Here is a 25,348-nt window from a genome sequence, read left to right as displayed (position 1 = left end):
ACTACTGATCCCACAGCTGCTCACAGGCATCTTCACTTGGATAGGCTAGTGTCACCTCAAACTAAACTCATCATTTTTTGCACCCCTCTCCCCTTAAAGCAGCTATCCTTCCTGTATTTCACAGAATGCCTTCTCCATCCCTATTCAAACTGTGGTGCCACACCCACTCCTTTAGCACCATCTCCCAACCTACCAGGCACCAAATACTGAGGTCTGGCTCATGGCCTACTGGAGCCTCTGAGCCACTCTCCATTCTACCTAGCCATCTTTTTTTCCCTCTTGCTTCACCTCCCATGTCTACCCACTGCTATGCCTCCGTGAATACTCGCTTATGTAGAGAACTCAAGGATGAAGAAGAAGACAGTAGTAGCCTGGTGAAAACATAAAAGGCACCTCTTTTTCCCCCATGAATATTTCAGGGAATTAGACTCCCTCTGGAAATTAAAAATTAGGGTCCCATCATATCCTTGTATTAACTGTATTATGCATAAGAATATCTCAATCTTATGTTTAGTCCATCTTCTCACAACTCAAAACAATTTGAGGGGGCTCATGGAATATTTTACTTAATAATGAAATGTTTCACAGATAGTTGGATGTAATGATAATTATGTATACACCCCCTTTCCCACCACACAAGCCATTTGTAATACAGGCTCTATGAAGGCCAGGAATTTTTGTGTTCCATTCACTACTATATCCCCATCTCCTAGATACCACACAGCACATAGCATGCACTTAATAAAAATACCTATTATAAATATAATATACAAATTATTAAGAATAACTTAAGTATTATCTAGAATATAAATAATTGAATATATACAAATACATAAATTGGAATTTGGATATAGTTTTCTTTATGCTAAATAAAAAATCAAAGCCTGTTTGCTCTTTGATATGTGACTAAATTTAAGACAATTTTCAGCAGTTTGTTCTAGAGACAGAAAGTTATACTTAATGTGAAATACATATAATCATTTCTGTATAATCCTATATAATAAAAAGGGAATATGCTAATTGACCATTGGAAAGATGGCAGTGCCCACAGCTAATAAGGAGGTAATATGCTAATTGACTGCCACACCCTCCAAGATGACAGTGCCCAGTCCCCTCGGCCCCACTGGGGAGGCAGGTGTGCGACAAGGACTGGCCCGCCACCTGGCGGGCCCAGCCGCTCCCTGCACCTGCCTCCAGAGTCCCCCAGTCCCCTCAGCCCCTCAGCTGCCCAGGGCCAGCCCAAGGTGCAGGGAAACTTCGATGGGAGCTGCCCAGCTGCCCAGCTGCCCAGGGCTGTCTGAGGCTCAGGTAACGAGGGCGGGCCGAGGCTTGTGCTGCCGGCAGTGGCAGCAGCAGAGGGGTGATGGGTGTTACCTTCCCCAGATTGGCAGGTTGCCTCCCACCCCTGCGGGCTCCCAGACTGTGAGAGGGGGCAGGCCTGGCTGAGGAAACCCCCTCCAGTGCACGAATTTTCATGCAACAGGCCTCTAGTTAGAAATAATAGAAATAGATCTGAAGAAAAACCAGTCTCTAGTAGCAGCAGCCTTTTTGATCCTCACTCAAGGATATGGTTTGTTTTCTTTAATTGATTTTGGACAGAGGAAGGGAAAGAGAGAGAAACATCAATATGGGAGATCTGAGAGAGAAACATGGATCAGTTGTCTCCTGCATGTGCTCAGGCTGGGGACTGCACCTGCACCCCAGTTATGTGTCATCACTGGGAATTGAGCCTGCATCCTTCTGGTGTGTGGGATGGAACTCCAACCAACTGTGCCCCTCGACCAGGGCAAAGTGTCTTTTTGAAATGATGTTTTTTGAAGCCATCAGGTATATTCCCCAATAAGCCTCCAGCATACACCCACCCCCAAAGATGTACAGGTAAGCAATGTGCACAGATCATATAAAACCCTATCTCCCCCCTCCCTCCCCCCCCAACCCCAGGTAAATGGAATAATAGGTGTGCCACTTTTAATCAGTATAACACTGTGTCACTATAATATGAGTTTGTTGCTGGATACAAAAGTGAAACATAAATGTGAAGTGGACACTATTCACAAGAAACATGTCTTCCTTTCACATTCTTTGTTGGTGTTTGTTCTAACAAGACTAATCACCAGAGACATCAACACATCATCCAATGCCATAAATTACATTCCTAAAAATAACTTTTTTACTTTAGTTTTAAAAACTTTTATACTATTAAGAGTACATTTTAAATCATATATGGACAAGAAGATAAAATACTCAGCTATCACAATAATGTAAAGCAGGAGTGGGGAACCTCTTTTCTGCCAAGGGCCATTTGGATGTTTATAACATCATTCCTGGGCCATACAAAATTATCAACTTAAAAATTAGCCTGCTATATTTGGTCAAACATTTAATTAACTTACCCCTAATGTGGTCAGACCAAATGATTTCATTGGCCTTAGAGGGCCCAAGGGCCAGACATTCCCCATCCCTGATGTAAAATAAAGAATTAAGTAGGCTTCCATGTGCCCAGGACTTTCTTAATATGCACATTCCTGTTTTGTTTGAAGTGGATCAAGGACAAACAAAAGTCTTATAGGCATCAATACTTACTTAGAGAACAGACGTATGAGAGACAGCTCTAACACCAATATTCACTAGTCTACAAAATTGCTTTAAAACACTGAAATACAACAGCACCATTAACAGGGAGCATGGCTGATAGCTTCCACTTTGTTCTTATTCAGATTTTGCTGGCTATTGATTTTTATTTTTTTATTTTTTGTGGTTTCATATATATATTAGAATGAATGTCTTTGTTATTTCAATAAGGATTACACTAAATCTGTAGACTGCTTTAGGTAGTAAGAACATTTTAATAATCTTAATCCTTCTAATCAAAGAGCAAGTATATCCTTCCATTTATTTGTATCTTCTTCAATTTATTTTTAAGTATCTTATAATTTTCACATTACAAGTCTTTCTCACCTCTTTGGTTAAGCTTATTCCTAGATATTGTATGCTTTCTGGGGAAACTGTAAATAGAATTATTTTCTTAATTTCTCCTTCTGATTGTTTATTATTGGAATATAGAAACACAATAAGTTGCTGTAACCTACAACTTTACTGAATTAATTTATTAGTTCTAATAGATTTTTGGTGGGATTCTTAGGGTTTTCTATATATAGTATCATGTCATCCGCAAATAATGGGAATTGTACTTCTTCCTTTCCAATATGGATGCCTTTTAATTCTTTTCCTTCTCTGACTGCTATGGCTAGGATTTCTAATACTATGTCCAATAGAAGTAGTGAGAGTGGGCAACATTGTCTTGTTCTTGATCTTAGAGAAAGCAAAGTTTTCAACTGTTCACCATTTGAGTATGATATTAGTGGTGGGTTTCTCATATATAACCTTAACTTGTTGAGATATATTACTTCTATATACACTTTGTTGAGGTTTTTTTTTTTATAGAAGAATGTTGGATTTTGTTAAATGCTTTTTTTCTGAATCCATTGAGATGATTATATGTTTCTCCCTTTATTTTGTTAATTGGTGTATCACATTGATTGATTTATAAATGTTTGACCATCCTTGCATCCCTGGGAGGAGTTCCACTACGTCATGGTATATAATCCACTTAATGTACAGTAGGTCCTCAGGTTACAATGGAGAATGGTTCCTATGGCGTGACGTAATGCGATTTTCACCGTAAGTCGGAACCCATCTACATAAGCACCTACATAACTCATATGGAGTAGCAGTAATGAAGTGAAACAGTAAAAAAAAAAAAAAAAAAAAAAAAAAAAGGAAGATAACAATTCTTGACCTTTACTTGTGGTAAGTAAATAATAAAAATTATAAAGCACATATGTACATATGTTGAAATGATGGAATTTTTTTTTTTTAATAAATACGTGGGAGATGGGGACATAACCACGAAACGATGTATGTTGAGTCCGATGTAACCAGAGGACTGCCTGTATTGTTAAATCTGATTTGCTCATATTTGGTTGAGAATTTTTCATTTATGAAAAGAAAAAAAAAATGTATTTTTTACAGAGAGGAAGTGAGAGGGATAGAGATCAATGAGAGAGAAAAATCGACCAGCTGCCTCCTGCACACCCCCTACCAGGGATGTGCCCGCAACCAATGTACATGCCCTTGACTGGAATCGAACCTGGGACCCTTCAGTCCACAGGCCAATGCTCTAGCACTGAGCCAAACCAGTTTTGGCTGATTTCCATTTCTATTAAGTTAGAAGGTAATTCTGGAACTACAGGTAGCACACCTCAAGCGAGCACAGTCTGCCTGAGAATGAAACAAATACAGAAACAAAAAGCTGAGAAATGGAAAGATAAACATTTCTAACAATATTTTCTGAGAAAATAGACTAGATCCAACTTAACTGAAATCAGATATGTATCTGTACCTTTCAGTTATGAGATTCAATAAATTTCCTTTATGAGTTGGGTTTTTATCACCTGCAAAGAAGTCAGTGACACTGCCAAATGTACCAGCCAATATTCTTTCCAGCATAACTTGTAGGATTAAAAAAACACATGACTTCAGATCTTGACTTTTAATCCCTACATAATCACTAACTAAATGATCTTAGTTAAGACATATATTTGACTAAAGGCCCGGTGCAAGAAATTCATGCACGGGGGGTGTAGGTGGGTGTCCCTCAGCACAGCCTACACCCTCTCCAATCTGGGACCCCTTGAGGGCAGTCGGACATCCCTCTCACAATCCAGGACTGCTGGCTCCCAACTGCTCGCCTGCCTGCTTTCCTGATTGCCCCTAAATGCTTCTGCCTGCCAGCCTGATCACCCTCTAATCCACATGTGTCAAACACAAGGCCCGCGGGCCAAATCCAGCCCGCCAGGCCTTGCAATGTGGCCTGCACCGCGCTGTCATCACTGCACTCCGCTGTCAGTTTATGACATTGTCAGTTTATGACTGTTCAGTAAACCATTCGGCCCGCGATTTAGGCTGGATTTTAGATTTTGGCCCCTTCTCTGATTGAGTTCGACACCCCTACTCTAATCACTCCCCTGCCAGCCTGTTTGCCCCTAACTGCCCTCCCCTGTAAGCCTGGTCCCCTCCTAACTTCTCTCTCCTGTAGGCCTGGATCCCCACAATTGCCCTTTCCTGAAGGCCTGGTCGCTCCCAACTTCCTTCTTCTGCCGGCCTGGTAGTCCCTAACTGTCCTCCCCTGCAGGCTTGATCACCCCCAACTGCCCTCCCTTTAAGGCTTGGTCCCTCCTAACTACCCTCTCTTGCAGGCCTGGTCCCTCCCAACTACCCTCCCCTGCTGGCCATCTTGTGGCGGCCATCTTGTGTCCACATGGGGGCAGTCATCTTTGACCACATGGGGGCAGGCATCTTGTGTGTTGGAATAATGGTCAATTTAGATATTATTCTTTTATTAGATAGTATTAGATAGGATAGAGGCCTAATGCAAGGGTGGGGACCGGCTGATTTGTCCCGGATCAGGGCGGGAGTCCCCTTGGAGTGTGGGGTGGCCTAGGTGAGGGGTCTGTGGTAGTTTGCAGACTGGCCACACCCCCATGGTGACCCAAGTGGAGGCCCTGGTATCTGGGATTTATTTATCTTCTATAATTGAAACTTTGTAGCCTTGAGCAGAGGCCACTGCAGGCCAGAGCTGGGGGAAAGCTTGGTTTCCTCCATTGCAGGGGCAACTCAAGCCTCCTGCTCTCTCTGTGTCCACAGCAATCTTGGCTGGGTTATTTGCATACTCATTCCTGATTGGCTGATGGGCATGGCTTGTGGGTGTAGCAGAGATATGGTCAATTTGCATATAACTCTTTTATTAGATAGAATTAAAATTAATAATCATATCATCTTATATGGCTAACCATTTTTCTCCTTACAGAAAAATAACTAGACTATAGACTGATGCCAAAGACCTTTTTCATTCCATTTTCCTAGGAGTTTAGGAAAACACTGCTACCAGGAAGAAAATAAACACGTGTAAATGTATGTCTAGAGTCCTTGCTGATTTGGCTCACTGGATAGAACATCGGCCTGCATACTGAAGCGTCCCAGTTTTGATTGTGGTCAAGGGCATATACCTGTGTTGCAGGCTTGATCTCTAGCCCTGTCTGGGGCAAGTGTGGGAGGCAGTCAATGTGTCTCTCTCACATCAATGTTTCTCTCTGTCTCTCCCACTCCCTTCTACGCTCTGTAAAAATCAACGGAAAAATTGCCTTGGGCGAGGATTAACAAGCAAACAAACAAACAAAAAACAACAACAAACAAACAAACAAACAAAAAATATATATATATGGCTAGAGACATTAAATAAGCCAGTCAATTTCTATGATTTGCCCCATGTGAAGTGTTGATATATTATAAATGTAAGGATTCCAAGTTATGGGAGGGAGAAGGTGATCACAACCTACTAACCACTGATACACTAACAGAACCACTCAATGGCACATAACAGGATCAAAATGCCAGACTCACAGTGTTTGGAACGTATGGTAAGCCATAAAATTTCTCTTGTGTTTCCTTGAGAATGTCTGTGGTTGATCGCCTCAGGGGATGCTTCCCATGGTAAATTTGATCCAAAATGGCATAAAAGACCTAGACAGATGAAAACATCTATTTAGTTTGGGTAGCGCATTCTTATACCTAAGATGTGTTATATGCATTCCAGAATAATACTTTTAAATCACAGTCTAAAACATTCACAAATATAGATGTATAAGGCTTGAGATATATTTTGTTCAATATTTAACACTATGTCAATGATAAGAAGGAAAGCTCTCAACCTTCACGATTAAAGATATTAAAAAATTTTGAATCTTATCTACAAGATACTCTTTAAATATAATGTAGCAACTTAAATTTGTGAACACACAACTGAAATTTTGCCTTTCTCTGTATCAGCAATAAATATGGTTAGAAATATGAAAAATAAAGTTATGACAGTGACTCCAGAACAAATACTGTTTGCTTTTATCCCTGGAATCCCACATATCTTAAGTGAGAAAAATGAAATGGTCAGAATCCTATTTTTGTAAGGAGAGGTAAAAGAAGATAAAAACGTGGGGTGAGGTGGAGAAAGGAATAACAATCTAGTGTCTGGTGAAGACAGATGTTACAAAGAATTCTGATACAGCTGTTGGAGAATCTGGAGCTAGAGCCAAGTCACATCTGGCACCAGGAAGTGCAAAAGCAGCAGCTGCTGTGCAGGGACAATTCTGGTTTAAGAAGGTGACCAGAGGAAAAGGATCACTCACCTCAAAGTAGAAGATATAGGCTATTGAAACATAATAGGTGAATAAAGCATTAGAAAAAGTTTGAATGTGAAATCTGCTGCTTAGTTCTAAAAACTAAATTTTGCATAAAATCTATAGTAATGATAAAATGTTTTTTGACTTGACTGTTATCATTGTTTGGAGTTCACCTGAAATAAGAAAGTAGAAAATGTTTTATTTTAAAGAAAAAAATTCTGATATGCAATTATGTTTCTGATATGTATCTTCCTGATTCAAAAATGGAATTTGCAGAGAATGTGCAGCTGTTGACTTGAAAGAAGTGAGGATTAGTTTGGATAGAAGAAAATTTTAAAAGACTTGTAGCTTCTGGCTTCATCTAGATATACAATTGTGGTTCTAAATTATAAAGTCAAGTTTAAACATTCCCTAGAAAAATATAGGCATTTTCTAAATATAAATGGTAATCTAAACATATAGCTACATATAGCTCTTTCAATTCTATATTCTATAATAAATAACAATGCATAAAGATAAACAGGAGCCAAATTTCCCATAAAGTCTTGTCTATATTTTAACTGGATAAATTATTAGGAATTAAAACATTTAAATTCTAATCTCAACTAAGATGTTGGTTTTTTTGGTGTGTGTTTTTCTTGTTACAATCTATAAACAAATAAGAATTCAAGAGTTTCATTCTTTCAATTTTATCTTTCACAAGTGAAAGGCATAAGCATGGAAGATTTTTAATTATAAAAACAGAGCAAAATAAATCAAATGCATGTATTTCACGCACATCTGCAGATAAACCAAACAATTCTAAAGTGGTGAGCCTATTTGCTCACCAAGGGAGTAATGCATGCCTGGGATCAAGATCTTTAGAGCTACTGAAAATTAAGAATCTATTTGTAAAACAATGCACTGCAAAAAAAAAAAAAAAAAAAAAAAAATTATAATTTTAATACCCCTCTAGACATCTGAAATAATCCATTTCCTTTCCACCCTTGTTTTTCTCCACTGTACAAAGAGACTATTGTATATGAAAGCTGGTTCCTATGGTTTTTCTAGTAAGAGGTTCTCTCTTTCTATCTCTCCCCCCTCCTCCCTTTCTTTTTCCATCATTCCTATTCTCTCTATCTCAAGGGGTTATTCTTTCTAGAGGGTGGGAGAAGTGAAAGGCTGGTTTTCCATTTTAAAAGAATATCATTGAACAACTGTTCAAAATAAGAGCCATGATAAAAATTTTTAACTAGGACTTGTATTATAATTATCAGCAAATCAAAAGACTTTTTCTAAGTAATGCTAATTTTAAAAAATAATTCAGAAATTCATTTTTAATTATATTGATATAAATATATACTAAATAATGTAAATTAAATGTAAATTTACTGTTTTGTCTACAGTAGGTTTTTTTTTTACAGAAATATATATTTTAAGGTACAAAAAAAACAAAGCTCATTAATTACTTTTTAGGGACTGAATTTTACAAAAGTATAAAGCAACTAAGGAGTGGCTACACTTTTAAATAGATAACTAGATCATTATAAAGTAAATATTTTGAGATGCTTGAGATGAAAGATGGGTGTTTAGGTAATGTTTATATAACTTCAAAGATCTGATAAAGAGTAAGAATTCCATAAGCAATCTCAGAAATTACAAATAACCTAAAACATCTAGTATCATGTAGACCTGGCATCCTACATAATAAAACCTTAACATGCAAACTGACTGAATGGTGGAATGACCAGTTGTGGGCAGCTCCTGCGTTGAGCATCTGCCCCACAAGAGGGAGGTGATAGGGCGGGGGGGTGGGAGTGGGGGGAGTTTGAGCCACAAGCGGGTGGTGCTAGGCTACCAGCCAAGGCAGGTGCCAGTGGGGGCCCTCCCAATTGCCACGCCCGCTGGTCGCCCCACAGATTGGCCCTGATCGCCAGCCAGGCCTAGGGACCCTACCCTATATATTGGAAACAGTCTCTTAGATTTAAAAATTTAGAGGCAAGGCTACTCTAAACACTGAAAAAACAGGATGTAGCAATGACATGCATGGTCTCTGGCTTGCACATTTTGTGGTCAGCCCTGATGCTAACAAAGCCAATTACTTAACCTCTCTGTTTCAGTTTTTCCACCCATAAGACGGGGAAAATGGTACTACTGCCTCAGAAGGATCATGTTATGCAATACCTTTTATAATCAGGGCAAAAAAATGTAGCTGCCCATACAACAGCAAGATGCCTTTCACCTGTATGAAAAGTATGGTCACTGGTGCAAATGGCATCTGGCAAGGGTACAGAACAGGCTGAGGGACTCTGCACCCCATTCCCCTGGTGCACAAAATTCGGGCCTCTAATCTTTTTCATAAAAAGATGATTCATAAAGTCTTCCTAGTCTTTATCTGGAAACCTGGGTAATAGGCTTTGAATGTTATTAAAATAAAGTCATTACTCTTCATTAGACTTCACATCTAAAAACACATTTTTTTAAAGCAAAGTGAATAACAATTTATAAATTTGTTGCTAAAATGTATAATTTAGAAGAAATCATGTAACTTTTCCAACTTTTGATTTACCAGACTGAATATAGAAAATAACCACATTTAACATCTACTTCATTAGGACAGTGAGGACTGAATTAGTCAATTTGGTTAAGTTCTTTGAACTCAGATGAAAGAGGTTTTAGAAGCATAATTATTATAATAAATGTGTAGCATTGGAAAGAATTTAAAAGTTATATATTTATTTTGAATAATTACTCTGGAAAACTTGAGAACAATTTGAAGAGTTAAGACATGAACTAAAGTACATACATACCTGAAGTTGCATATCAACTGCAGCACAAACCTTTTTAGATTCACAAAGACGAGACACCATATTTTTGGGCATTGACTTGAAAAACAAAAGAATATGAATGTGAGTAAATTGCTTAATAAAGAATTGCACTTTGTTACTTATGAGATGGTAAAGTTTAAAAGTTAATACTTTTTCTGCTCCTTTATAACAATGAATGAAAGCCTATTCAGGTGACTTATAAGTGAATAGAATAAATGGTTATAGAAATCAAAGATTAAAATGTCAACAAATAAATTCTAATTTCTAGTGCCAACAAACTCTAATGGAGCTGAACTGATATGCTAACAAATACCCGTGATACTGAATTGCATATTCTTTTATTTTCCCACCTGAAAGAACTGCAGAGCTCAAGTAATCAGTGTAATGTCCCTGTATGATGCATGCTTCCTCTCCAAGACTAATCAGACCTGATCCCATAATATCATATCTCTGAGAAATAAACTAGTAATGGAGTTAAAGGAGTACTTTAGACCATCTTAAATATAATTTAAAAATCATTAATATTGATATTTAGTGAAGAAAGCTACTACTTTATGGAATTCTACTTATAATCTAATTTAAGCTAAAAGTCTCTTTAAAGAGAAATCCATTATATAAAAGACCTATCGCAGGTTACTCAGCACTCAAATGATATAAGGCACCAATGAGCAATAATGTGAGCTGTAAGGGGAACTAAGCTTTCCCTCTCTCTCTGCCCCAGAACAGTGGCTGGCACACAGCAGACAATAAATATTTGCAGAAGGAAAGAATGAACACCAGAATGATCATTTAAAAAGACTTATTAAATGAAAGATTAAGTAGTAAATGAAGAAGACTCAGGCCTCTTCTTATTTGTAATAAAAGCAAAGTAGGCAGAAAAGGCAATTTAAAGAGTTAAGATATGGACTGAAGGAAGTTGCATACTGTAAGTTCTGATACAGGTAAGAGGACTGGAGGTTTTTGACACTGGGACACGCACAAAATTTCCTCAAACAGGATTTTAAAAAGTAAAGGAAGATTTTGTTAAGTCATATACAGTATACCAACAGCTTATATTAAAATGTTCAGGTTTCTTTAAACCTTCCTTTATATTATATCTTAAGTTGACAGGATTCATGTTATACTTTAACTTTTCATAAGTAGTATTTTATAAAGTAGTAGATTCACATACCTTTAATAGCTTCACTTTCATAAAAACATATATGCGGAAGACAGCATTTTGTCTCATTTCTCCAACAATGAAAACTATGGTGCCACACAGTGTATTATGCACAGGGAACAGGAGACGGGGTGCCTGCCCCTCCCCGCAGCTTTACAGGCTTACATTAGCCACGTGAGCACAGTTTTAAAGAGTTACAAGTGTAATGGGTGCCAAGAAGAGAAAGTAGCATAGGTCAGTATGAATGCCATAATTTAGAAAAGCTTAACAAGAGGAAATGATGCAGAAGTGAGATTTGTAAAGTGAACAGGTATTTACTTGATAAGGAAAGGATGGGCAGCAGGGAGAAGGAAGTAATCCTCATAGAAGAAACAGCATATGCAAACAAGAGGGCCAATGACAGGAGGTAAAAATGCCATGGGCAGGAAAGCAGAATTCCAGTCAGGCTGGAAGAAGTAGGCAAGAGCCAGGGCCTGAAGCCTGGAGGTCCAGCCAAGCAGGGACACTGGTTTTATCCTCAGACTCTATCTCTGTGGTAAGCCACTGGGGAGTTTTAAGCAAAGAGGTCACATGGTCAGATTTGTGTTTTAAGAAGATTCCTTTAGCTTCAGTGTAGACATTAAATAAGAAGAATGAAGGAGTGGATTAGGACAAACCAATTGGAGGCTACAGTTTCCAGAAGCGTGAGGAACAGTGCAGAGAGTGAGGGCAGTAGCTGTGGTGGGAAAAAGGGGAAAGAAGATGTTTTTAAGGTTGGGAAATACTTAAGCAGGCTTAAGAAATGCTGATGGTAAGCATCCATAGAGGAGACAAAAACTAGAGATGTAGACAAGAAACAAGAAGAGCATACGATTCCTGAGAAGGCAGGAAGAGAAATTGAGCAGCTGCAGGGGAAAGGAGGTTCGGGCTGGGCATTCCCGCTGGATGCGAGTTCTCAGGGAGGTCAAGAGGACTCTGTCATGAGGGAGTTGAATTCAGAGGGTCATGGAGGTGAGAGAAAGTTGCAGAGAGGGCCCATAGAGAGTGACCCATTGAGAAGTGGAGGATCACCATCCCATGGGAGAGCTGATGATTCTCATCTGGCCTGGGGTCAGGCAGAACTGAGCTGCCTCCCTGCAGCACAGATGACAACAGTGAGGGAGTGGAAGATAGATGAGGAGGAAATTCCTCAGAAGAGGGAGGAGATAATCTGAAAGCCAATGGCAAGGTGCCCTGCAGAAGTGGGGAAGAGAAATAAGCAGCCAAAGGGCCCAACAGTGGTGGTAGGGCATATTTGAAAGGTTCATTATTTCTACTCTGAAGATAATGATGTGGAAATGCTAAGTATTGGATTTAAGAGCCAAGCTCAACATACCCTTTTCCATTAGGAAGTAGCTTGTGTATTTAGAGGACAATATCTCAGAGATTCAAACCCATATAGGAAAGACCAACATTAAAAGGACAAATTTAATAGGGCTTAATTCTTTCCTTGTCAGGTTTATAATAAAACAAAAGATGTAAAGAAAAAGAGCTTATGAGAACAATGAAAAATGAAAACAGTTCATAAAAAATTATTTATTGGAAAAGAAATGTGGTACTGCAGTTATTTAAAACTTGGGGCCCAGTGCACAAATTCATAATGCATTTTGAAAGGAACAGTAGGCCGCGAGGCTACAGTAGGAACATGGGCGGGTCTCGGCCCATTCTCCATGCTCCCACCTGGCCATTCCTGCTGTGGCCCCAATCCACTGTCTGCTTGGCAGCCCTGTTCCCATCACCCCCGCTCCCACGTGCTGACAGCACCAGTAGCAGGTGCGAGCTGGACCGGCACCCTGACCGCCCCTTAGGAGCAGGGGGAGATAGAAAAGCCCTCAGGAGCAATCAGGGCTACAGCCACTGCTTCCACCTGCTGATGGTGCTGAGTGATTGGGACTGGCACCGGGCACTGGCAGTAGGTGTGAGTGGTGGCTCCAGTGCTAGCTGCGGGTGTGAGCAGGGCTGGTGCCAGCAGCAGGTGCGAGCACCAATTGGGACCACGGTGCGCAGGAGCAAATAATTTTCAGTAACCATCAGAAGCTCACCCTGATAACAGTGCCCCGCTCACCTGCTCCATCCTGCCATGGCCGACACCCGCCATGTTCTGTGCAAACCCCCTGGTGGACGGCATACATGATAGCGACCAGTTATTTGGTTGTTCTGCCATTTGGTCTATTTGCATATTAGCCTTTTATTATATAGGATGTGAATGCTGGGGGAAATGAGTATCATTACTGGCTAAGGTTACATGGGACCTCTGAATTATGTTTCTGTAATTTCCTGAGAACCTATATTTATTTCAAATAAAAAGTACTAAAAAACCTCCCCAAATTATATATTCAAAGCCTCCTATAGTATACTGAACAAAGTATATATACCAACACCACAAGGAAACATAAGTAGAGGGCAAGTGAAATCCTAGTAGAATAGTTTTTTTGTTTGTTTGTTTATTAATTATCCCTCACCTGAGAATATGTTTTTATTGATTTCAAGAGAGAAAAAAAATCAAAAGGTTGCCTCCTTTATAAGACCAGGGATTGAATCCAAAACCTCGGTATGTGCTCTGACCAGGAATTGAATCAACAACATTTTGGTGTATGGGATGATGCTCCAACCATATGAGACCCGGCCAGAGCCCTTGTCAGATAGTTTAAAAGAAAGAATCATTAACCTATTAAATCACAAATTAAATAATACATTTAGTTTATGTTTTCTATAAATGGGAAAATAGATATTTTTTTCTTTTTAAATCAAGTTTGGTTTAGTTAACTGGACTTAATAAATGCATTTCAACTATTAGAACTGAGTTAGGAAGTACTTCCTTTTTTAAATTAAAAGAACAACAACAAAAATGAAAGAAAAACTTAAATAACTATACAAACTGATTTTCCTCTTAAATTATACACTGAGTGGCCAGATTATTATGATCTCTGAACGCATAATAATCTGGCCACTCAATATATATATATATAGTTTAGAGACCCGGTGCATGAATTCGTGCATAGGTGGGGTCTGGCCAGCCTGGCCAGGGGGAGGGGACATGGGCGGTTAACCAGCCTGCCTGCTAGTCGAACTCCTGGTTGAGGGGACAATTTGCATATTAGCCTTTTATTACATAGGATATACACTGAGTGGCCAGATTATTATGCCCTCAGAGATTATAATAATCTGGCCACTCAGTGTATGTACAATTAAAAAATAAACAATATTTAGAAATTAAATCTTAACCCACAAATTAGAAAAATGTTTCCTAGTCAAGATTTTCTTCTGTAAATGTACTTTACCAACCAGAGTCATTATAACCAATATTAAAATAATTCAGTTTTTGCTATCTTCCCAAAAGTAGTTATATCTACAGGATAGCACAAACATTTCATATTATTGTCTCCTAAAGTCAAGATTCTTTCTTACATCTGATATATTGAAGAAACAGGAAATAAATACATTCAAGCTGACAGGTATGAGCAACTATAAATAAAGATGCATTTAAAAAACCTGAACCCTTGTAATTACTTTTAATTATATTAAAATGAAACTTTACCAAAGACCAAGGCATTAGAAATAAAACTCTTTTACTATATATTCAACTGCATGCTTTACCAGTTTCTACTTCAATATTTATAACTCCCACAGGAGAAAATAGTCCTTCCACTGATCACTAGCATATTCCAACATGACAGAATTCTCAGTTCTCCTTAGGGTCCAGACACTGTTATACAGGAAGTAGGTGACAGTTGTTTTTATGGAAAATAATATAATAATTAACAAAGATACAAAAGTAAACTGTTTCACATACTCACAACTATACTTTTGTCCCCCATAATATTTTTAAAGATTAAAAAGAATCTGGCTAACATATTTAAAATGTTATAAATCAAGAATGAATGTCACTTTCACTAATTATGGTAAGAATCAATTGCACAAGAAATGGTACTAATGGAGAGCTCTTTGGGCCCTTCAGCTATTTCCAGCATCCTTAACTTTTGCCCACTGAATCAGTTGCTTCTCATCATCCCACAAATACAGAAATACTCTTCCTTCCAGGGACCATTCTTAGACTCATTAAAGGAGAACTGAGAGCATGATCTGTCTTAAACCAACAGTTGCCTGAATCTGAAACTTCCATTATTATGTTTCACTGGAGTGTAGATGTAAGAGGTTTTGCTGTCAGACAAAAGTTTGAATTCTAACTATGCCACTTATCAGCAAAGTGGCAAAATGTGGCAATTTACTGAACTTCTCTTAGACACCTCTCCCTCATTTGCAAAATGTCAATAATCATCTTTTCACTTAATTAGATGAGAATTGGACAAGATAATGTATTTTAAAAACACATTATGTCAGGTTTAATACAGAGTAGATACTATAAATTATAGTTATTTACTATTACATTTGTCTAATGTAATACCATAATCATTGACTTTGACAAACTTAATTTACATTTTATTATTTTATCTATCATACATACTAGAGGGCCGATGGACAAAATTTCTGCACTGGGGGGTAGGGGGAGGGAGGGTGGTCCTTCAGCCCAACCTGCACCCTCTCCAATCTGGGACCCCTGTGGGATCGGGCCTAAATAGGCAATTGGACATCTCTTTCATAATTTGGGATTGCTGGCTCCCAACTGCTTGCCTGACTGCCTGATTGCCCCTAACCACTCCCCTGCCAGCCTGATTGACGCCTAACTGTTCCCCTGCCGGCCAGATCATCTCCAACTGCCCTCGTCTGACAGCCCGGTCACCCCCAAATGCCCTCCCTTGCATATTCCCTTTTTATTAGATAGGTTTTTTTTCTTTAACATATTGGACAGTGTACCTGCTATGGTCTTGACAAACCAGTAAAAATGTAAATCCAAATTAAACGTGTCATAAAATAAACTCCTTAAACAGGAATTTCATGAGACCTTGGAAAGGTGATATCATGTGGTTGTTGGGCTTATATTTGTAAAAGTAGAAGGTTCATAGGTGATTTCACACTTTTTCATATTTTCTAAAAAGTTTCCTTTTCTTTTATAAACAATAGACATGTAATCAACTGTCCATCTTTCCCTCCAAAAATTATTTTGAAAGTGCAAAGTCAATTGGAGCCAAGTCTGTTAAGTAATGTAGGTGTCAAGATGGAAGGCTTGACGAAACCAGTTTGGTCCAGTGGTAGAGCGTCAGTCTGCAGACTGAAAGGTCCTAGGTTTGATTCTGGTCAGGGGCATGTACGTAGGTTGTGGGCACATCCCTGGTGGGGGGTGTGTAAGAGGCAGCTGGTCGATGTTTCTCTCTCATCGATGTTTCTAGCTCTCTCTCTCTCTCCCTTCCTCTCTGTAAAAAAATCAATAAAATATATTAAAAAAAAAAAAAAAGATGGAAGGTTTTTTCACATAGATGTCTACTAACACTGTACTTACCCATTTTCCCACAAACTTTTGGCCCATTTTTTTCCTTTCTGCTAGAAATATCCCTTCCAAGATGCCTTTTTCCTTTTAATAATCTCAATCCTTTCTACCTACGAAAGTTCTACTGGGCCCTTTGAGGGTTGGCCAGGTCTCTGTAGCCCTCTCCCCATTCTTGCAACCAGATCTGCTTGCTCCTTCCTCAGTATTCCCACAGTGCCTTGCACACAGCTCCAGCACAGTCCACACATGCAACCAGTTGTCACCGTTTCCTGGGAATGTCCTGTCCTTTCTCTTCCCTTTACAGGGGAATCAAGCTGGAGTTTTGCAGGTTGGGAAGAAGCTGGCGGCCTAATGGGGTGCAGATGCCCCTGAGTCAACAGGCCAATGCCCAGGCCATGGCTGGGAGTGGATTGCACGGAAGAGGCGTGCTCACAGCCCTGGCCGAGGCTGGGAGTGGAGGAAGGAGGTTGGGTGGCTGAGAGGGCGCAGGCGTCTCCCAGCTGACAGGCCTATAGCCCAGGCCACAGCTGGGAGCGGATGGCTGAGAGCAGATCACACCGGAGAGGTGTGGCTGCCTCCCAGGCCCACAGCCCTGGCCTCGGCTGGAAGCAAAACGTGCTGAGAGAGGCGCACCAGCTGACAGGCCTACAGCCCTGGCCATGGCTGGGAGTGGATTGCACCGGAGGGTGTGGCCACCTCACAGGCCCACCTGGGCTGGAAGCGGATCTCTTGGAGGGGTGCCAGCCACTCACAGCCCATGGTCTGAGCTGGGGCTGAAAGTGGATCGCAGGAGGGGAGTTGGGGTGGTGCGGGAGACTCCCAGGCAGATGGCCAGGGCCATGGCTGGGAGCAGATGGCACCAGGCATGCACTGGCTGAGGCTAGTAGCAGATTGCGCCAGGTGTGTGGCCACCTGCCAGGCCTACAGCCTGGGCCGCACTGCTGGCTCTCATCAGCAGCCCTCCCTGGGACTGGGAGTCTCTGGCAAGCATGAGAGAACTGGGCACCACCATCTTGTGTCTATGGGCACTGCCATTTTTGTTGAGGAGTGATGGTTAATTTGCATATTACTTCATTATTAGATAGGATTGCCAGTGTATGTCATGCACTGGCCAGCCAATTGGTCACTTAGCCTTTTATATATATAGGTTGTAGCTTTATTTCTTGCAGTGTTTCTCACAGTTTCCATCTCTCCTCCCCAACATTTCATAGATGTTGTTCATTTTTCCCATATCTTTTACCAGTTATTTAAATCCCTGCCTGAAAATTACTTTAAAATTACTCTATCTATTAGTCATTTTAAAGTCTGAGTCTGTTTGATTCCTTTATTTTTGAGCAGGAAGACAGAGTTTTGTGCTGTTCCTATAGCAGCAGCCTGTAGGCCTGTAGCAGTGAGAAAGATTCTTTGTGGACTCCCAACCTGTTCTACAATTTCTTCTGAGCACCCTGTGAAGACACATGGAACAGAGCTTATGGGTGAATGCAAACACCCCTTATATCAGGGCCCTCAGATATTCCAGATAAGCCAACCTACTTGGCCTCCAACAACTTATTAAAATGTTATCTGATTCCTTCTTACACATTTGTACAGCAGTCAGCCTTGTGACCTCAATTCTTTTATGAGCTCAAGTAAATTTAGGATTTTATCTTTCTTCTGTAGTTAGCTTGGGTGCAGCACTCTTTCCAGCTTTCCACATCCCCAAATTTCAGATTTTCATCAGTAATGCCATTGGCTTTTAGCTTCCAAAGGGGGCTTGGGGGAGAGAGAGAAAGGCAGAAAAGCTTTGTAAAGGGTGAACTACTCCATTAAGTAAGGAATCATAAGATTATTAAGGAGAAACCTAAGGGCATTTGCATGTATAATAAGACAGTTTATTTCAATACTGTCAAGCAGACATCTAAGAGTATCAGTTTGTGGGTTTTGGACCACCAATTATGTGACAGGCACAATAAGTGAACAAAACAGATAAAAATTTCCAGTTCTCACGAAACTTATATTCTATGAGAATTTTTTTTACTATCTTAAAGTTACCCATTGGGAAAGAAAAAGCCATTTTTCACAAGCTCACTTCCTGTAGGCTTAAGGAATAAAATGATAGAGAATTATAGCAATATCTCCTTTAGGCTGATCAAAAGGATCAAACTGTACTAATTATAATGCTGTTTACATAGGCTATCTTTACTCATTTCAAGTTCATTTGTGAGTTTCTCTACATCTTATATTTAAACTAGAGGCCCAGTGCATGCAATTTGTGCATGGGGGGAGGGGGGTTCCTCAGTCCAGCCTGCACCGTCTCCAATCTGGGACCGTTGAGGGATGCCTGACTGCTACCGGGATCGGGCCTAAACGGGCAGTAAGACATCCCTCTCACAATCCAGGACTGCTGGCTCTCAACGGCTCTCCTGCCTGCCTGCCTGCCTGCTTGCCCCTAACTGCTTCTGCCTACCATCCTAATCACCTCCTAACCACTCCCCTGCCAGCCTGATCGATACTTAATGGCTCTCCTGCTGGCTCCATTGCCCCTAACTTCCCTCCCCTACAGGCCAGGTCACCCCTAACTGCCCTCCCATGCCAGCCTGTTTGCCCCTATCTGTCCTTCCCTGCAGGCCTTGTCCCCCCCAAGTGCCCTCCCCTGCAGTCCTGGTCCCCCACAACTGCCCTCACTTGCAGGCCTGGTCACCCCCAACTGCCCTCCCCTGCTGGCCTAGTTGCCCCCAACTGCCCTCCTCTGCTGGCCTGGTTACCCCTAACTGCACTTCCCTGCTGGCCTGGTTGTCCACAATTGCCCTCCCCTGCAGGCCCTGTTGCCCCCAAATGCTCTCCCCTGCTGGCCATTTTGTGGTGGCCATCTTGTGACCAGATGGGGCAGCCATCTTGTGTGTTGGAGTGATGGTCAATTTGCATATTACCTTTTTATTATATAGGATAATAGCAAATAATCAGCAAATCGTGAATGAGGGTGTGATATGCACATCATCCATTCATATACTTTCAAAGGAAGTTAAATAAATATACAAATACATTATCTCAATATGTGATAAAAGCAACAACCAATTATTTATCAATTTTATTCAATAAATTTTTAAGTATAAGGTACCATTCTAGATATTACGGAAAGAAGAAAGACAAAACACCATCTCCTTCCCTCAAAAGAATTACAATTCTGACACCTGCTTCACCTAGTGAAGTTTGTGATGCATGTTGTAGTTGTGTAACTACATTATGTATCCCTCAAAAATCAATATTGCATACTACCAATTAATGAAAAATGTAACCCTTTGAATATTTAGTTTTATTACAAGTTTCTCACAAAAAGGGTTTAGAAGTGGTAATAAAAATTTCCATCAGTATTCATATTAAAAAGTTGTATTTAATGTATTTCATATGTAACAGGTCCAAAATTAATAGATGAGGATGTTAGGGATGGGGAAATAAAGGCGGGAATACAAAATGAGGTCAGAATTGAGGTAAAGCACATAAAACACATGTGTTTCATTCAACAGACACAGTTGAGCCATAAAGTTAGCTCTAGCCAGAAAGGGAAACAAAACTGTGCCTCATTTAAATTGCCATGAGTACTTCAGTTCCTTTGCACTCTTGCCTGACTTTTTTAAAAAAATGTCTGCAGTATTTTTGTTTCTACAGAAGCCTGCCGGGCTGGGCTGTGTAGTCTGAAGTAGTCCTGACTGATGCTGGCTGACGCCTGTGTAGTGAACAGAGGCGCTGCCTATGTGAGAGGACAGATCAAAAAAAGCAGGTCAGGTTTGTCAGGGAGACCCATTTGTTTCATTTTGTCAAGAATTCCATTGTGTGGATGGCATCCTACTATGCAACAATAAATCCCCTTTCTTTTTATTTTAATCCTCACTAGAGGATATGTTTTTATTGATTTTAGAGAGAGAGAAAGGAGAGGGAGAGAGAGAAACATGGGTTGTACACAACCAGACCAAGGATTGAACCCCACATCTTCGCATGTGTCCTAACTGGGAACTGAATCCTTGGCCTTTTGATGTAAGAGATGATGCTGTAACCAACTGAGTCACATTGGCCAGAGCTAATGAATCCTTCTTGATCTTTCTAACAGGAAGGAGGAAATGGAGTATGTTGAAATTAATAAACCAGGGGAAAATGCCCCAAATACTACAAAAGAAGTACAGATAAAGCAAGGGAGGAATTTAGAGGATAATAAGTATCTGAAAGTCCATTACCTAATAATAAATTGCACCTCTTGTATTATTACTAGAGTCCCTGAAAATTCATGCATTCGGAGGGTCCCTCAGCCCAGCCTTTGCCCTCTCGCACCCCAGAACCCCTTAGGAGATGTCCACCTGCTGGCTTAGGCCCTCCCAGGCTTAAGCCACAGTTGGACATCCTTAGCACTGCCGAGAAGGCGGGAGAGGCTCTTGCCACCTCTGCTGCGCTCGCAGCCATCAGCCCAGCTTGTGGCTGAGTGGTGCACCCCCTGTGGGAGCACACTGACCACCAGGGGGAAGCTCCTACTTTGAGCGTCTGCCTCTAGTGGTCAGTGTATGTCACAGAGAATGGTCGTTCCCTGTGGTTCCACCATTAGGGTCAATTTGCATATTACCCTTTTATTATATAGGATAGTGGTAGTATTTCCTATTTTAAAGGTTCATCCTAGCTACACAGTGTAGAAAGATATTTTGGGGTCCCTCCCTGTCTCTCCCCTAACCCCATCACCCCTCACCAAATAGGAAAATGGTAGAACTTGTTTCTACAATCCTATCTAATCCTATCTGATGCAGGTTGACCATCACTACAACACACAAGATGGCTGCCCCCATGTGGTCAAAGATCCTGCCCCTATATGGACACAAGATGGCCACCACAAGATGGCCAGCAGGGGAAGGCTGTTGGGAGGGACCAGGCCTGCAAGGGAGGGCAGTTGGGAGTGATCAACCCTGCAGGGGAGGGTAGTTAAGGGGGACAAGGCCAGCAGAGGAGGGAAGTTGAGGGCAAACAGGCTGGCAGGGTAGCAGTTAGACATCAAATCAGGCTGGCATGGGAGTGGTTAGGGGGTGATCAGGCTGGCATGCAGAAGTGGTTAGGGACAATCAGGAACGCAGGCAGGAGAGCAGTTGGGAGCCAGCAGTCCTGGATGGTGAGAGGGATGTCTGAGATTGGAGAGGGTGCAGGCTGGGCTGAGGACAGCCCCCCCCAACCCCATGCACGAATTTCGTGCACTGGGCCTCTAGTTGGAACATAATATGCCAAAAATTAACTACAGTGACCTAATCTGACCTACTTTACTTTAATAATTAAATATAACTTTCCCACAATTACTTTGTTCTTTATTTAAAAACAAATACACTTGTGTCTATTTCTGAGCAATTAATATCTGGCTTTGTATGACTATGATAGTATGGCCTTTTAATAATAAATACCAAGTTCTCTGTAAACTACAAAGATCTGACTTAAGTCTTAGTGCATAGTAATAGGCTAGACTGCACCACCTCCAAGGTTCTGCTATTGGTTGAGTAGCAGTTCCTATTTCTAGTATTTAGTTACTCATTTATGTCATATCTACTGATACATTTGATGGTTTACATTTAAATTTTCAGAGCCCTAGCCAGACCCTGTGGTATGTCTGAAGTTAGGCAGTTTGTATTTTCTATTGTTATTCATTTGCCTTGTGATAGCATGCAAGTCTTGCAATATCATGTTTTCAAAATTGTAAAATGAGGATTAAGAATAATGCTATAGGCCAGTGTGGTTCATGGTTAGAGTGTCAGCCTGCACACTGGATGGTCTTGGGTTTGATTCTGGTCAAGTGCACATACCTCAGTTGCAGGTTCAATCCCTGGCCCTGGTCAAGGACATGTAAGAAGCAACAATGGATGTGTTTCTCTCACATTTGTGTTTCTCTCATATCCATGTTTCTCTCTCTCTCTGTCTCTCTCTCTCTGTCTCTCCCCCTCTGCTCCACTCTCCCATCCCGCCCAATAAAATCAATGGAAAAATTATCCTTGGGTGAGGATTAAAAAATAATAATAACAGTAATAAAAACCCTTTTCCTTCTTAAAAGTGTTTTGGCTTGAACAACAGATCACATCCATGCCTTAGTCACAACTTACTTCCACAAGGGTTTCCTATGAGTCAAACACTGATAGTTGTCCAGAGCCTATGTGTACTTCCTCACCAAAGAAAGGAAGTTGTTTACTGCTTTCTTGGGATAAACACAAGCTGCACTGTACTGTTTGCTGACTATACACAAGAACAAAAATCCTATATAATAAAAGGCTAATATGCAAATCAACCTGATGGTAGAATGACCAATCGCTATGATGTGCACTGACCACCAGGAGGCAGATGCTCAACACTCCCACAGCGGGAGTGCTGCTCAGCAGAAGCCAGGCTCACAGCTGGCAAGCACTGGGAGCCTCTCCTGTCGCTGCAGCAGTGCTACCAGGCAGCGGAGGCAGGCACAGCAGGGCCAGGATAAGTGGCACTGGGCCTCTAGTATTAAAATAATAGCTTTTCTATTATATTAAGAAAGCACAATATTTCTGGAAGATTTTAGAAGTATCATCAAAAGTGCAAATAATTTAGCAAACTTGGCATCTCTTAAATTCTCTGAATGTTTTCCCTTGAGCTTATCAGCATGTCTATAATGGGAAAACAACTGGATCCACCATGTCTCAATGTATCTGTTTTGCTAGTACCAAGTAATATAGTTGGCATGTAATCAATATAATAAAAACATTGTCTAGGCCCAAAGAGACAAAATCTCAAATCTAAATCCATAGGAAATAACAATATTTTTCACTTGATTTTTAGTTTTACTTTCTAATAAACTAAGATAATGTGAGAAGAACCTTTATAAATGCCTATATACTATCACAAACTCACCAATGTCTCAAAGAAGCAGAAGTATTTTGAGTTTTGCAGGGTTCAACATTGGACATTTTAATGTGTGAAAGAGGTTCAACTTCCATTTTTTTCTTTAAAAATTTCCAATAATACCATGTTTACAAATTGAATAAAATTTTTGAGGTAAGTATGAAGGTATTAATTTTTAATTTCTAAAATTTTAATTTTATATAAAATAGCAGAGAAGTCTCAGAAAAGTTCAGTGATTGATCTGAGGTTACCTAAGTGTGATGATGGAGCCAAGGTCAGACCTGTGTCTGTGCCTTCTGGTTAAAAGATTGTGTCTAGACTTAAGAAGCATTAAAACTGTAAATAAGAGAAGTTTCAAAACAGCTTAACCCTGCCCAAACATCTCTAATTCTAATTGCACCAAATTTTTGCCCACAATCCTATTCATATCTCCTGGAAGAGAATGACAGAAAAAGACTTAATACAAGTGTCTCCTTGGAAATAGATCTTAAGCAATTTTATCCCTTGGCTGACTTTCACATACAAAAGCAACTAAATCTTATAATGACTCAGCACAGAAGAGTTCTAAAATGAAAGCACTAGAACTTTTTTTAAAATGAAAAAATGAAAATGGGACTATTACTTTATGAAACATACTGTATAAGTATAGTCACTTCCTACCATATTAAAATATTTTAACTACCAAAAACTGAAAAAGTAAAACACCCACAATGTTATAATATTGATTTTAGCAAGTCTGACAGACCTTTAAGGAAATTTTGATGTGAAATTAATAAATCTCCTAATACAACACTAATAGAAACTAATAGATAACCCTTGTGTTACTACTGTGTAGCCTTTGGCATATTACTTATCTCAGTTTCTATAAAGTGTGGATAACTATGTATCGATTTCACACATTACTAGATAAAACAAAAATAAACTAAATGAGAAATGCTCGTTTCTATTATTTATTATTTAATATTATTTTATGAGAAAGATGTTAATTAATTAATTAATATTTTATGAGAAATATAACTAGAGCAATCAACATTTTAGTGTGATGACTAATGGACACAAATACAAAAAATGTAGGCAGCATGAAAAACACAGTGACTATATTTGGTGATTAGCAATGTAGCTAAGTTTGCAAAATTATTTAAAAAAACAGACTTTGAGACAAAATATTATAACCGTTAAGAGGACAACACATGTTCATCAAGAAGATATAACTAACTACTCAATATGTTTATGCACATAATAAATATTTTCAAAATATAGAGAGTAAAATGGATAGAATGATTTATAGAGTAGTTAAAAATTCAGTTGGGCCTTGAATATCATGGGGTTAGGGTCAGCGACCCTCCACACAGTCAAAAATTCAAGTATAACTTTTGACTCCTCCAAAACTTAATTATTAATAGCTTACTGTTGACTGGAAGCCTGACCAATAAATATAAAGTCAATTAACACATATTTATGTTGTATGTATTATGTAACATATATATATTTTTTAATATTTTTTGTTTTATTGATTTTTTACAGAGAGGAAGGGAGAGGGATAGAAAGTTAGAAACATCTATCAGCTGCCTCCTGCACACCCCCTACTGGGGATGTGCCAATGTACATGCCCTTGACCGGAATCGAACCTGGGACTCTCCAGTCTGTAAGCCGATGCTCTATCCACTGAGCCAAACCGGTTTTGGCATACATTCTTATATTAAAGTAAGCTAGAGAAAAGAAAATGTTATTAAAATCATAAGGAAGAGAAAGTACATTTATAGTGCTGTACATATTTGTTTAAAAATGCACATACGTATGTAAATGGACCCATATGGTTCAAACCAGTATTATTCAAGGATCCACTGTATTTGGTATCCTATACAATAAAACCTTAACATGC

General features: G+C 39.8%; 1 protein-coding gene across 3 annotated transcripts in view; it reads right to left on the bottom strand.

The window, feature by feature from the left end:
• MIPEP (mitochondrial intermediate peptidase) overlaps positions 1-25,348 on the bottom strand; it is a 186,993-nt gene that overhangs the window by 69,387 nt on the left and 92,258 nt on the right. For all 3 annotated transcript variants that reach the window (XM_084879363.1, XM_084879364.1, XM_084879365.1), the window contains 2 exons: positions 10,025-10,099; positions 6,463-6,582 (listed from right to left, as the gene is read on the bottom strand). In XM_084879363.1, the coding sequence (XP_084735489.1) occupies positions 6,463-6,582; positions 10,025-10,099 (195 nt within the window). The remainder of the gene's footprint in view (positions 1-6,462; positions 6,583-10,024; positions 10,100-25,348) is intronic.

Source organism: Pipistrellus hanaki (genome assembly GCF_964339955.1).
Source record: "Pipistrellus hanaki genome assembly, chromosome: 3".
Lineage (NCBI taxonomy): Eukaryota > Metazoa > Chordata > Mammalia > Chiroptera > Vespertilionidae > Pipistrellus > Pipistrellus hanaki.
The sequence above is the reverse complement of the archived record's forward strand: the minus strand, read 5'-3'. Positions and strand labels throughout refer to the sequence as shown.